This window comes from Phoenix dactylifera, chromosome 15, assembly GCF_009389715.1.
Source record: "Phoenix dactylifera cultivar Barhee BC4 chromosome 15, palm_55x_up_171113_PBpolish2nd_filt_p, whole genome shotgun sequence".
In the NCBI taxonomy this organism is placed as follows: domain Eukaryota; kingdom Viridiplantae; phylum Streptophyta; class Magnoliopsida; order Arecales; family Arecaceae; genus Phoenix; species Phoenix dactylifera.
In genome coordinates, this window is record NC_052406.1 from 6,008,414 (window position 1) to 6,021,942 (window position 13,529).

Genomic DNA, 13,529 nt, shown 5'->3' on the forward strand with positions numbered 1-13,529 from the left:
AGTTTCCTAGCAAATAGCTGGCCTATTACAAGGATCAGAACAATCTGCCTGTTGCTAAAGACTCCTTTCTTATATATTTAATTTACTTCTGATTGCTTTTTTCTTGCTTTCCTTCTTTGTATTGAAACCAAAATAATTTTATTGATAGCTAAACATATCCTATCATCTAGCTATAAACCTCATTACTTGGATCAATCATTCAACAGTCTACTAGTTTTCTTTCTGCATGAACTTTCTTTACTGCGGGAAGTTGAGGACGTGAACAGGCTACTTATTGGGAGATCTAATGCTCCAGTGTTCTGCAGTAAATCAGTATTTTTTGTTCTAATATATTTTTTGCATGGCTGGAGCACATGCAATTTGACGTAAAAAATTGTCGGAACTTGTCGATGTCTGTGACTACTGCATTTGTTAGGGGTCATGGGTGGTTATGTTGCTCTGCGAAATCATTCTCCACCCTCTGTTGCCTTGTCGTTAGATGTAATTAAACAACTAGCTGGCGTTGAGCATGCGATGCATCATGAAATGGCTGTGATGCCATATTACTTGGGTTTTGAATACGCATGGCTAGTGTCAAGCGACTGTCCTACTGGACCTGATCCATCTAATAATTAGACCAGAAAGAAGGGAGAGTCTAAAACATGTTGCAGCAAGAGAGTGGAGCGGTTGCGAGTCTGACAAGGAGACAAGCAGTAGAGCATGTCGTCATGAGTAGTGGACCAGCTAAAGCTTTTAACGCCTGAAGGAGACGACGGTGAGGAGGTTCTGAAAGGAAACTTTCCGATGACATGGGGTGGAAGTGGCACCTAAGGGCGAATTGGACCACCCATGTTCTACAGATCGGGCCAAACGCAACCATCCACCCAAATTAGGAGGTTGTTGGTGGAGGCCGGTGTGGGCCAAGTCAGCAAAGTTCACTCGCGACGGAGGCCGGTGTGGGCCAAGTCGCAATCGAACACCGGAATGGCAGCGCCTACAGTCCTAACAAAAGCAGATGAGATGGTTCCACCAAACCTCGTTGCTAAGATTATTTTGTCATCCACCCTAGTTTAACCAGCAACAGGTGCCATGTTTGTGAGTCTTTTACTCTAGTTTTACTAATTGAGAGTGCCGAATTTACCTGTCTCTATAACTAAGCTTATCGACCATATAGCCTAATTTTAGTGGTTAAAAGTGCCATGTTTACTAGTCTTCCGTCCCCGTTTTACAGCTCAAGAATCCCAAGTCTGCGCATTTACAATATCAAAGATACCGATTTTGAGAGCCATAATCACCAATCACATGCGTCGGGATTCTAGCTCCAAGTATAACAGTCATTTGTCCCAAAGGGGGGGAGAGGAGATAGAGATCGGATGGAAAGAGAAGTTTGGAAACAGATGGAAGACGTAAGAGAGAAGTATATTAGCAGCTTTCACATACTTCCAAATTAATCATCAACCAAAGAAGCCATCACATATCTAATCAAATTTTGATTGGGATATCACTCGACATTAATTCAAATATTTTATACCACTGTCTTTCTCTTTCCCACGCGCCTCACAACTTGACATCTGTATCCGGCTAAGCATGGAATTCAACAAAGGAAAAGACAAAGCAAGTCCTAATCATCCACAGAATCCAAAAATCCGGGTTCCACCGCTGGCTTTTTCTTTTTGCTCTCCTGTAACTCGCCATAAAAGTAGGAGGCGAAGCCCCAGAGCGCCAGCGCGAGCGCGACTCCCTTCCCTCCACTGAAGGGCTCATGGAACAAGATGACGGCGAGGACCTCCGTCACGGGGATCATGGCGGCAATGATGATGCCGGCGAGCAGGGCTGAGCCGTAGAAGATGGCACCCACCGTCCCCAAATAGAAGAACTGCCACATGAGGGCGGACCAGACTAGTAGCACGTAGTATCTCACCTCGCCCAGCCCAAAATCCCGGGCTTCTTTCGGAATGGCCTGCAAAGGTGAAGTCAAAATTGGGAAAAGTTACATGTTGGCTTGAGTTTAGGCTACGCAGGGGCCACATGGATGCGGTGCGGTGCTTGTTTGGATCCATATTTTTAAGAATATATCGTTCAAAAATCGAATCCAAAATCCCTAATTGTTAAACAAAAAGGTACGATCATTGAGGCAAGTCTTATTTGCATATCTATTCTCCTGTTAAAGGTGAATTCCTGTACAGTGCGTGAATTCCTGAACAGTGCGTGAAACTCTTACTCAGAAATTTTTTCTGGCGATCTGAAAAAATGCAACACACCTCACTAAAAGAGAAAAACAAAACCTAGGTTTACTAGTAACACAAGGTGAGAAAATTCGATTGAGAGAGAGAGTACTCACTTGAAAATCCTTGTTCACCAGCATCCCCACAGTGCAAAAAACCGTGGCAAAGAATCCCATCACCAGCTGCATCTCCATGACCAACGTATAGCTAACAACCTGCTTTGCCTTGGCGTAGGTCAGCTCCACCAGCGGCAGAACAACCCCATACAGCATCGCCGCAGCCAGCGTCATGGCGAAGCCCAAATAATACAGCGTATTCGACTCGCCCTTGGGCCGATCCCCGCTTGCATGCAAGCCCAATATCACCGCCCCGATGCTCAGCAGAACCACAGCGTTCGTGGAGAAGGACGTAAACTTCTGCTTCACTATTAAAAAAGCGAACAAAGCTGTGAAACCGAGGTGAGTCGATACAAGGATCGATGCTGTCGATACCGGGAGGCACGACATGCCGTAGGCATAGAGGAAATCGTCGAGGCCGACGAGGAGGCCGAGTACGGTGCAAGCGAGGAAGAGGGGTGGCGTCATGAGGTAGAGCTTGGTTGGTCCGCCGCCGCCGCGGCGGTGGGCATAGGAGATGGCAAGGGGGATGAAGAGAAGAGGCCACCCCCCGGTCTCGAGCCAGCTCGAGAGCCATTTCCGGCTGCCGCCCTTGAGAAAGTAGAGGCGGAGGAGGAGCGGGCCGCCGGTGGTGCCGATGACCATGATGGCGAAGTTCAGAGCCATGAGGAACCATCTCAAGTGTTTGCTTATTTGGTTCTTGGTGGCTGGTGGCTGCTGCTGCTGTGATTCCACCTCCATGGCTTCTGATTAATGTCTCTTATCTCTTGTTATTTTCTAGGTGGGAGGGCTGTGGCTCACAAGCCATCAGAGTTGGAGGAATCATTGAGAAGGACTTTCTTCTTTTCGATTTTTTTTTACAAAAAATTATCTGTGTACTTTACTTTTTTATAGATTTTGTTTTATATATTTTCTTAGATGAAGGAAGACTTTAGGGGCTGGCTGGCTTGACCACTCCGAACGGCAGAGACAAATGTAAAAAAAAAAATATATAAAATATATGAATAAATCTACACTGTTCCAAGATCTCCAATCTAAACTTGAAGTAGAGGAACGGTCAAAAAAATTAGAAGCAAAGGGGATGATTTGATATTTGATTGAAAAATTATCAGCATGTATGCAAGATTTGAAGAAGCAAACTTAACAAGGAAAGCTCGAAAAAACAATCTTCATACAAAACAAGGAACTTCTTCTTCTAGTTTAACAAGCATCATTAATTGCATGTACAAAAATTGCAGTGATTTTGTAAGCACTTGGTGATATGGTGATGTTGCCATGAAGTATTTAGAAGGGATTAGTTTAGAATGATAAATATGGGGTTGAATTGTCATCTATTTCACTGTATAATGCCAACTCCCGCTGCATCCGAGGGCGAGGGGTGTCTCCCACTCTATCAGCGCTTTGCATTAATTTCTTTCGTGTTCCCCTCCCTGCATTTCTCCCATCCCATCAAACAGTCAAAACCCAGGAAGGTAATTAGTTGGGTGTGTAGCTAATGAACCACAAAGACAAAGTCCTTCATTTAACATTTAATATCTTTTTTAAATATTTTTTATTTTATTGAAAACTAAAAATATATGTATTACAAAAAAAATTATAGAGATATTCTTTCAAATTTGATTATACTTATACCCCCCAAATTTAAAAAATTTTAATTAGCCAGCAAAACTTTATTTTCATCATAATATAGCTTAGCTGTTTATCCGGATCCTAACACCATCAATGGAGTAAGAACAAAATCAAAATATTCTTAATTAAGAGAGGCTGGATTGTGGCTAAAAATGACAATTTATGATCCAACTCGTCAACCCGACCTGCGAATGATCTACTTTAAGCAGATTTGGATTTGACATAAACGGGTTTGGGTTGTAAATGGGTTAACCTATCTAAACTTGTTTATTAAATAAGTTGGGTTCAGATTTAAATCTTTGACCTATTTAACTCGTTTTGACCCGTTTAATAATTAGGTCCAGACCCATTTAACCTATTTAACTTATTTGAAGCATGTTTAATATATTTCTGACTTGTTTAAGTCGACCTGCTTAATCTATTTAAACCCATTTAACCTATTTAATAAATAGGTTATGTAGGTCGGGTTGGTTTACCTGTTTAATAAATAGGGTGGATTCAGATTTAAAATTTTGACATATTTAATAAACATGTCTAGAATTTTATAAAAGTTTAGTTATCAGGTGACCCTCGCATGATAACATTAGATAAAGGAAATAGACAGCTAGGCCACATTGCGACGAATTTAAAGATTTGGTAGTTAATTAACGCTTTTAAATTTTGGGGTCTAAACGTAAATGGTTCAGACTTGGAAGAATATATCTGCAATTTTTTTTTAAAAAAAAAAGGGTAAACAATAACGCAATATATTCTATTTTTCTCAAAAAAAATATTTCAAAAACACAAAAAAATTTAACACAGCCTATTATATATTCCCATTTTATGCCATCTGTTAGAGCGAAAAAGTGACTGCGTCTCGACCAGAGGTAATGTCGGTTTTGGGGAAGTGCGTATATATCGCGCGACGCGTGTCGTGTGCAGCTCTTAATGAGCAATATTCCCCTCATGATTTTGTCCTTCTTAAAAAGACCCTCTGGAAGAAAAGGGGTGGCCTCTCCTTATAAGGCACAATTCTTTCCGCTATTCTTCCAATTTGGGACTGAAGTGCCGGGTCCCCCATCCGCACCCCAACCTACCCTCCAGCGGGAAGGATTCATGCGGAGAAGTTTCGGCGGGGCCCTTCCTCTAACGCCATCTGTTAGAGCGAAAAAGTGACTGCGTTCCGACCAGAGGTATTGTCCGTTTTGGGGAAGTGCGTGCGTATCGCGCGACGCATGTCGTGTGTAGCTCTTAATAAATAATATTCTCCTCACGGTTTTGTTCTTCTTAAAAGGGCCCTCTGTAAGGAAAGGGGTGGCCCCTCCTTATAAGGCACAATCCTTTCCGCTATTCTTTCAATGTGGGATTAAAGTCTCGGATCCCCCATCCATCCCCCAACACTATCATTTAGTTAACTGCAGTTAAGATTAGATTGAAGTACGACCTAAGCTAATAATATATGATCTAGCCTTTTCCAATGTCCATTGCAGGACGCATGTCCTCGTACAATTGATCGAGCTTTCTTCAAATGCTCGGCGACCACCTTTTGATGTACCAAGCACACGAGTTAAGACGGCCATGTGATGATGGAGGGGAGCGGAAGCAAAGAGAGCCGCTAAATTTCAACTGCAAAGCAGAGCCATGCAGCATCCAAAAATGTAAAACAGAGTATTATTCATATCTTTGCATCGGTTAGAAAGGGGCGTTACTGCAAAAGACAAATAACTAAGGGCTTGTACTGCACTCCGATATCTTGGATTGGAATGGTCCATGTGAGGGCCCAGCTGAAAGTATTGAGGCAAAGGACCTGCTTTGGATTGGTCGTTAGCAGGATTCCAACTTTTGATGTAAAACCTGAAGAAAGATCTAGCGATCTGACAAGACTAGTGTTTGTTTTCGGTGATGCCCTCCACACCTAAGGATTGCAGCAAGATACTGCATGGGTATATCCTTTCAAGACTTTGCTCTAATAATTGCTTCAATAATATCCTCCGTGCACTGCTTATATTCCATTGCAATTATGGGCGTCAAAATTTTGTCCACCCTGTGTGGCCGAGCTGATCTGTCCCAGAAGAATTGAATCCTTCCATATGGCCATATACCAGAAATCGAGACTCGAAAAAGGATAAAGAATATTGTACAAATACAAATTAAAGCCTAAGGCAATTGCAAACTGAAACTATCTGGGTCCTTATTATTGGAGAAAACTGAGTTGAGTTTGGATCTATAAATTCAGGTAATCTGGGTTCTCATAATATAAGTTTTTAAAACCAAGGTACAATTGGGTTGAGATGCACGGGTTCTTGCACTATAGAGGTTTTTTTTATGTGTGTGTGAGATAAATAGCACCATGGAGAAGATGGCTACTTTTTGCTGGGGCTCGGCCGTCATGCTTTTAGGAGAAAAAAGTTAATTATGCTTTTGGTTCTTAAGATCAATTTTTTAATATGTTACCAAACTTTAAAAAGTTCAAATTTGATCTATATTATTTCACAGTTGTTTTAATATCGTCATTTCCTATATTTCTGGCTAATTTCTCTCACCGAAAATCCCTACTGATATTAACTAGTGATTATGTGGTTGGTGATGATATGGCATAAGAGATGATATTTTTTATTTTGATGAGATAGTATATGGATAGTGACATGGTATTAGATTACGATGTAGTATATGGATGATGATGTGGCATGTATTGTAAAGTTTTCTACCTAAAAGTATCCAGTCGCTAAGTGCCATATGATCATGCATTTGTTATGTCATTACTCATGTACCAAGTTTCACAAATATTTTTACATAGTTCTTATAGTTTAAAAATCTTTAATTAGATTCTTGATTTTTCAAGTGTGATTTAATGTAGCTTTTTCAGCCTAGTGATGGGGCAAGTGATGATTCAAAAGCGAGGTGAGTTATTGGATGCATTTTAAAGCCGAAGACGGCGGTGGTGCTCAAAATGGGGAGGTTGGGGCTACATCCTGAGATAATACTGAAGCAAATTAGGTTCGGAGATCTGAAGATTACTGCTGTGGCTACAACAATGACGAATGAGAAGTACGCATGCTCAATGTTCTTAGTCTCGCCGTTGCCGAGCTCACTGTCGTTGTTGAGTTTTTTTTTGAAGAAGGATGGGTCAGCAATTGTGGACTATGAGATTAAGGATCTCAAGTATTTGCTCCGGCTAGAGTTTTAGAAAAAGCAGGATCAAGGTATGGAATTGCAATTTAGGTGAATAACGTGTGATAGGGTGTCATGGTGGTGCAGATTTTTTTTCCCCTCATATATAGGAGGAACAAGAAGATGGGGTTAAAGGTATGATTAAAGATGGAGTAGAATTAGTAGTATAATAATGTATTATTAATGTGATATATATATATAGTCACACACACACACACACACACATATATATATATATATATATATATATATATATATATATATATATATATATATATATATATATATATATATATATATATATATATATATATATATATATATATACACGCACACATCTTTTCATTGAGTTTTAACTGTCCTCTTCATATTAGTTTTACATTGAGTCACACTTAAAAATCAAAGAATTGAATTAGAGACTTTTAAACTATAAAAAACTCACAAAAATATTTATAAAACTTAGAGGACCAAAAATATAATTTATGGTATATAGTTGATGATATGGCATATGGATGATGACGTAGCACATGATACTTTTGAGCAAAAAATTTTCACAACATGTGTCACATCATCATCCATATAACATGCCATCATCTATATGCCACGTCATCAAAATAAAAAATATCTATTATGCTACGTCATCACCCATATGTCAAAGTATCATCAATCGGCCATTTAATCATCTATATAAGCGATTTTTGCCACATAATAACCGGCTAATGTTGGCAGGAATTTTTGGTGAGAGAAAGTAGCCAAAATTGGGGAGAAGGATTCTATTAGAATACTTACAAAATAATAGAGGCCAAATTTGCACTTTAAAAGTTTATGGATTTATTAAAAAACTGATTTAAACTTTGGAGGACCAAAGAATAGAATTTTTGGTGGGTAAACTTTTCACCTATTATGTCCTGTATTAGGCCAAATTGCAAAACATGTGCAACATGTGGTACGAACAAATTTTAAAAGTGCATGAATGCAAGTTAAGATGTGATTTAAATACTAGATGGATCAATTAGTGCAATTAAAGTTTTGCAAACATCACTCCGCATCGATATGAGCAGAAGACTTATATGGTATCATAGTCCCATATTAGCTAATAAAAGAGATGCCAAATGGGTTTATTAGCCTCAACATGGCCTTTCTCTCAGCAACTTAAGCTTTTGGACCATGAGTCAAAGACACTAGGCAGACCTCATCCAAAGTGTATGAGAAGTAGATGTGCAAATTTGGTCTAGTCCAACCTGTCTGCTAAATGTCTGCCTGTCTGATAGACTTGGGCAAGAGCTTGGGCCCATCAGCTCCGGCAAGCTTGAAATGTTTCATGCCCAACTAGGTTAACCAAAAGCTTTTGGGCCCATGGCAAGAAGAAAGGAAGCCAAGTTTCTTCCCTCTTTTTTAATCCTTTCTATCCTCCCTATCTTTTGAGTCCCCTTTTTTCCCTGCTGTCAAGGTTGTTTTCCTTCGCTCCTTGTTGGAAAACAATCCTTGAGTCCTTTACTCGTTCCGGAGGTTTCTGTGAGAAACTATACTAAAACAAGGGCTGCTAATTAGATTCCTAGCAAATAGCTGGCCTATTACAAGGATCAGAACAATCTGACCTGTTGCTAAACCCTAAATGAAATGAGGCAAGAGTAATATTTTTTTTAAAAAAAAAACAGAACAAGCCAAAAAAAAAGAGGAAGAGGCAGGTGACCGAATCTAGTCTGAATACAGGCCGAATCTAGTCGGTCATCCCCTGCCCGTCCTATAAATGGCCCATTCTCCATGTAGTAGTCCAACAACTTAAATATATTACACATCTCTTTAATCTAATCGGGGGTTAAGGTTTTACTGTCAAAGCGTGGACATTTACCACATTTTATACTCATAAGAACTGAAGTATTTGGTTTAAAACTAAAGAACAAATAAGACCTGAGAATAAGTCTTATGCCTGCCAAACAAGTTCAAAATAAGTATGAAGAAAGAAGGAACGGTTACTCTGATTAGATCTTTTTATTTCGGAAATACCCATTTTTGTTTTTAACGAACAGAACATCTTCAGCTTATAGTTATTCTAGAATTTTTTGCCAGAAAAAAAAAAATCTGGAATGTAAATGGAATAACCATCCATAATGGACTAGCTATTCCCTTTCCACCTCTTTCTTACACTCAAAAATTAAATGAAAACAAGCAATAAATGGAGACTCAACTCGTGACGGTAAAGTTTTTATTTTCAACTACACACAACATTCATTCAATATCATACAAGCTTTGCTTTAGCAAAAGCCAACAAAGATGGTACATACGACATTTTTACATAGGTTGGATATTTGGGTTCTTTCTTGGTGCTATCTGATTTACCATATCGATCCAAACCAGCTAGTTATGCTATCTGATTTATCATATCAGTCCAACTCAGACAGTATAATTATATCGGTCCAAATCGTACGGTATAACCGTATCTATTTCTGATACAGATAGCATACCGTCATTTGATAATACTAAAAGATCCCATACCATACTATAATAATACAGTACTAGCATCACACTAGTACGTACCAAAATAACAAACCTGGGTGCCACCTGATTTAGTCCACACCTCTTTTTCAAATAGTTCTAATACTCTGATGAAACACTTGACATGTCGGACAAGAGTGATACTACTTGGCATGCAGTCTCACAGGATCCATTGCAGACTTGGTCTTGAGCCGGTTGGCCTGCTGATGCTCCACGTACTCTCCATACCTCATGCCTCGAAACATCATCGGGTGCTCATCGCTCACCAGCTGAGAGGCTGGCTCGACAATCGTATCAAGCGATGGTGCCACCACGCTTGCTATCGACAACCTCGTGCTTTGGCTGTTCACCTCAGCCCGATGCAGTACACTCTTATACCTTCCATTGCTGACGATCTTTCATCATCCGAAGTTAATTTACACCATCAGAACGATCATGAATTCATCGCAAGAAATGAGAAGCGATCGGTTTAGAAGGATTGCAGCTAAGGAAACTGTTACCTCCATGTGATCGCCAGTGTTGACGAGGAACGAGTTAGGGAGGGGTTCGACACGGACCCAGCTGCCTCTCCGCTTCACTTGGAGTCCACTGACGCCGTTCTGCAGGAGAATGGTGAGAAGGCCATGGTCCGAGTGGGCGGGGAGGCCGATGGCCAGCTCGGGCTGTGGGCACGGAGGGTATATATTGCACACGAGAATCTGGAAACAGGAATGGAGGTCCAAGGCCTTGGTCATGTCATCCTCCTCTAATCCCAAGCTCTCCCATATTCCTCTCAGAAGTTCCATTCCCATTGCTCTAGTGGACTCAGCGTACTCCTTTGATGTCTCCCTACAATGAACACCACTAAATGCCTGTTTTGCTGCGATGGTAGCTAATCAACTGATTCGCTAACAAGTGAATTGTGAAGTGCCCTCTTGTTCGCATTTTACTTTCACAAAATGAGGCAGGGCAAAAAAATACAGGGGAAAAAGGAAGAAAAAAAAAAGAAGCAGCAAAGTGGTGTGAATTAAAACACAGTTTAACAATAGTGTAATTTTTCTTTTACATCAATATTCTTCTAAATATTAAATTTTGTATGAATATCCTCCTAAATTGATATTTACATGTATATTCTTGTAAAACAATTGTTTCGCTATTCTACCCTTTTTTTTCATCCTTATTTTTGCATATGTACCCATGCTATCTAACGCCCTTAAAAAATTAACAGTTTCAAATTAAAAAATGACTATAATACTCTTAATGGTTAGATGTGCAAAAGTAAATATTTATAAGGTGATCATGATGGAGGATAAAAAGATAATTTAAAATTTTTATTTTATTTTAATTAAAATAAATATGGTTTTTATTAACGGTGTTAGAAGAACCGTTATATTAGAGGTATTTGTGTAAAAACAGTATTTTATGAGCGTGTAGACATAAATATAAATTTTAAGAGGGTATTCACGTAAATTTAAATTTTGAGGAGACATTTAAAAGAAACAAGAGGGGACATTGTGAGATGGGGAAAGCAGGAAATCAAACCGTATATCCAGACAAAATATACACCAAACCAACCAGCTCAAAAAAGATTCCAGGGCTGCTTGTGCCTCCTAAATATTATAAGAATGTGGAATATTACGTACATATCCATTTGTTTTGTTTGGATGTATCACAATTCATAGATGAAATGAAATGTTGATGGGAAAACAATTTAAGTAGCAATTCCCCATAAGAACCGACATCATCCACATAAATCAAGAATTTTATATAATTTATCAGATGGTATTTTTTTCTTAGGTACATAGTTTCTTTTCTCATCATATGATTTATGAAATCTAGATCATCAGTGCCAACTGACAACTTTAGCAACTACACTAGTTGGCATCTTCGGACCCCAATTTATAATCAAGTTATTTGATCGACAAATTATTCATTGCTACAACAAAATCTCATACGAAACTATAAATTATTATTATTGTTATTATTATTATTTTGATTGAACTATAAATTAAGAATTAAATTAAACAAAATTTCTCATCCATTCCGAACCCAGTAGTTTCATCAACCGGCAAATACGAACCGAAGCCATGAGGCCCATAATCGAAATAACCTAGGTTAAAGACATGTTCGAATTAGCTCAAAACTAAACCGGGTGAACTCAGATCTAGGTTATAAGTATTACCTGAAGCGTGGAGGCTTAGCGGGTGAATAGAAAATCGGGTGCACAAAAACCTTCAGGTAGTCCCTCCAGTACCTAACATCCTCCACCGTTAAATTGAAACTAGTCCCACACCTGATGGGATCCATCACGTGCTTGCCAGTGTACTCTCCCTTCTCCTCCTCCGTCTGATCAAAAAATTCCTTCAACGAGATCAGCATCGCCTCCATTAGTCTTTCCGGTATGCCATGGTTCACCACCTGCAATCAAAGACCAGAAGGATCAAGCAGTGGAATCCGACGGCTCGAGCATAGTACAGCTTGAACATACCATGAAGCAGCCCCACTCCTCACAAGCCTTGCCGAGGTGGCGAACCACCTGAGACCTTTGCTCAGGTGTTCCTTCGGTCAGCAGAGAGAAGTCAACGGTTGGGATTTCTTCTTCGATGATGGGTTCGATGTCCATGGTGGTCTCGGGGTTTCGGATGGCATACTGGGGAGGAACGGAGCCAAGGGATGTGGAGTTGGTGAGCTCTTTCACGGAGCTGGGGGGAGGGGAGGGTATGGGAGCGGTGTTTGGGAGAGTTGGAGGAGCCATGGAAGGAGCAGCTGGAGATGGCCGGATGGGAAAGGAGATGGAGGTGGAGGAGTGGCGTCGAAGCGACGAGATGGCCGCTTGGAGGCTGTCGACAACAATATAAGGACATTTTCACCAAAAAAAAAAAACAATATAAGGACATTTTCACCAAAAAAAAAAACAATATAAGGACATTTTCACCAAAAAAAAAACAATATAAGGACATTTTCACCAAAAAAAAAACAATATAAGGACATCGAATGGACAGAGAGAGAGAAAATGTTGGCAATTTTAGTTGGCATGGTAGCATCAGAGAGAGAGACGGGAAAAGTTTTGTCCCATGCTTATAGGGCAAATAATCAGAGAGCCAGCAAGCCAATAGTCTGAGTATCATGGCAAGTAAGGGATCAAATGAGCGATGTAATGAAGTGATTAGTAATGAATATGATTGGAGTTCCAAGTAGTCATGCCTTTTAGGTTTTTAATTATATGGTATCTCTTAGAGTCTTGTATTAATTGTATCTCTTGGGCTATAGTGATGTATTTATATGAAGAGTATTTGAAGGATCATATTGTATGTACTTAACCACTTTGTATGCAGCCAAGCATTGAATGAAAATATTAGTGAGTATTCTTTTTTATCCTTTCCTACCCCCCACCTCAAATATTAAGATAGAATGACTACTTTTCTATTTGGTAAGGGCAAAAATTGAATGGAAATATTCGTGAGTGTTCTCTTTTATCCTTTCCTACTCTCCACCTCAAATATTAAGATAGAATAACTAGTGTCCTATTTTGCTTCTATTACTACCAACATAGTGGTATTAGAGCTCTATTGTTTGAGCCCACCATACATCCAGAGCTAACACTGACGATGGTCTGGATGCAAGAAGCTCAGCTAGTTCAGCGATGGATGGTTGAACTAGTTTGAGCCAAGCTAGGTTTTAGTGACTTGTTGGATTGCTGGGAATCCTCTATTAGTTTTTTTTCTTGTTTTTTTTATAAATTTTTTTTTTTATGTTTTTATCAATTTCGGTATTTCTTCTTTCCGTTTCGGCCGGCTGTCGCTAGGCATGGCACGTCGTCAGCATGCATGGGCCGTCGGCCGTAAGAGGGTCGCCCAAAAAAAAAATCAGGAATATAAATGGAATAACCATTCATAAGGCTACAAATGGGTCGGATTGATCCGTAATCCGACCCGGTCTATTTTGGAGAATCTGT

The 13,529-nt window shown here is 39.7% G+C and overlaps 2 protein-coding genes across 3 annotated transcripts; both read right to left on the bottom strand.

Annotated features, from left to right (window-relative positions):
* Positions 1 to 1,388: 1,388 nt before the first annotated feature.
* Positions 1,389 to 3,302, bottom strand: LOC103723167 (purine permease 3-like). The gene is made up of 2 exons (XM_008813997.4): positions 2,321 to 3,302; positions 1,389 to 1,939 (listed from the first exon to the last, which is right to left on the bottom strand). The coding sequence occupies exons 1-2, from the start codon at positions 3,059 to 3,061 to the stop codon at positions 1,601 to 1,603; spliced, it is 1,080 nt and encodes a 359-aa protein (XP_008812219.2). The 5' UTR covers positions 3,062 to 3,302; the 3' UTR covers positions 1,389 to 1,600.
* A 5,989-nt stretch (positions 3,303 to 9,291) lies between these two features.
* On the bottom strand, positions 9,292 to 12,422 carry LOC103723166 (protein DMR6-LIKE OXYGENASE 2-like). Of its 2 annotated transcripts, XM_008813994.4 has the most exons (5): positions 12,063 to 12,422; positions 11,757 to 11,992; positions 11,655 to 11,684; positions 10,096 to 10,423; positions 9,292 to 9,990 (listed from the first exon to the last, which is right to left on the bottom strand). In XM_008813994.4, exons 1-5 carry the CDS (start codon positions 12,327 to 12,329, stop codon positions 9,739 to 9,741), a joined length of 1,113 nt encoding a protein of 370 aa, XP_008812216.1. In that variant the 5' UTR covers positions 12,330 to 12,422; the 3' UTR covers positions 9,292 to 9,738. The 2 variants fall into 2 exon arrangements, with proteins under 2 accessions (XP_008812216.1, XP_008812217.1); XM_008813995.4 differs by lacking the exon at positions 11,655 to 11,684 and having other exon boundaries at positions 12,063 to 12,421.
* Positions 12,423 to 13,529: the final 1,107 nt, after the last annotated feature.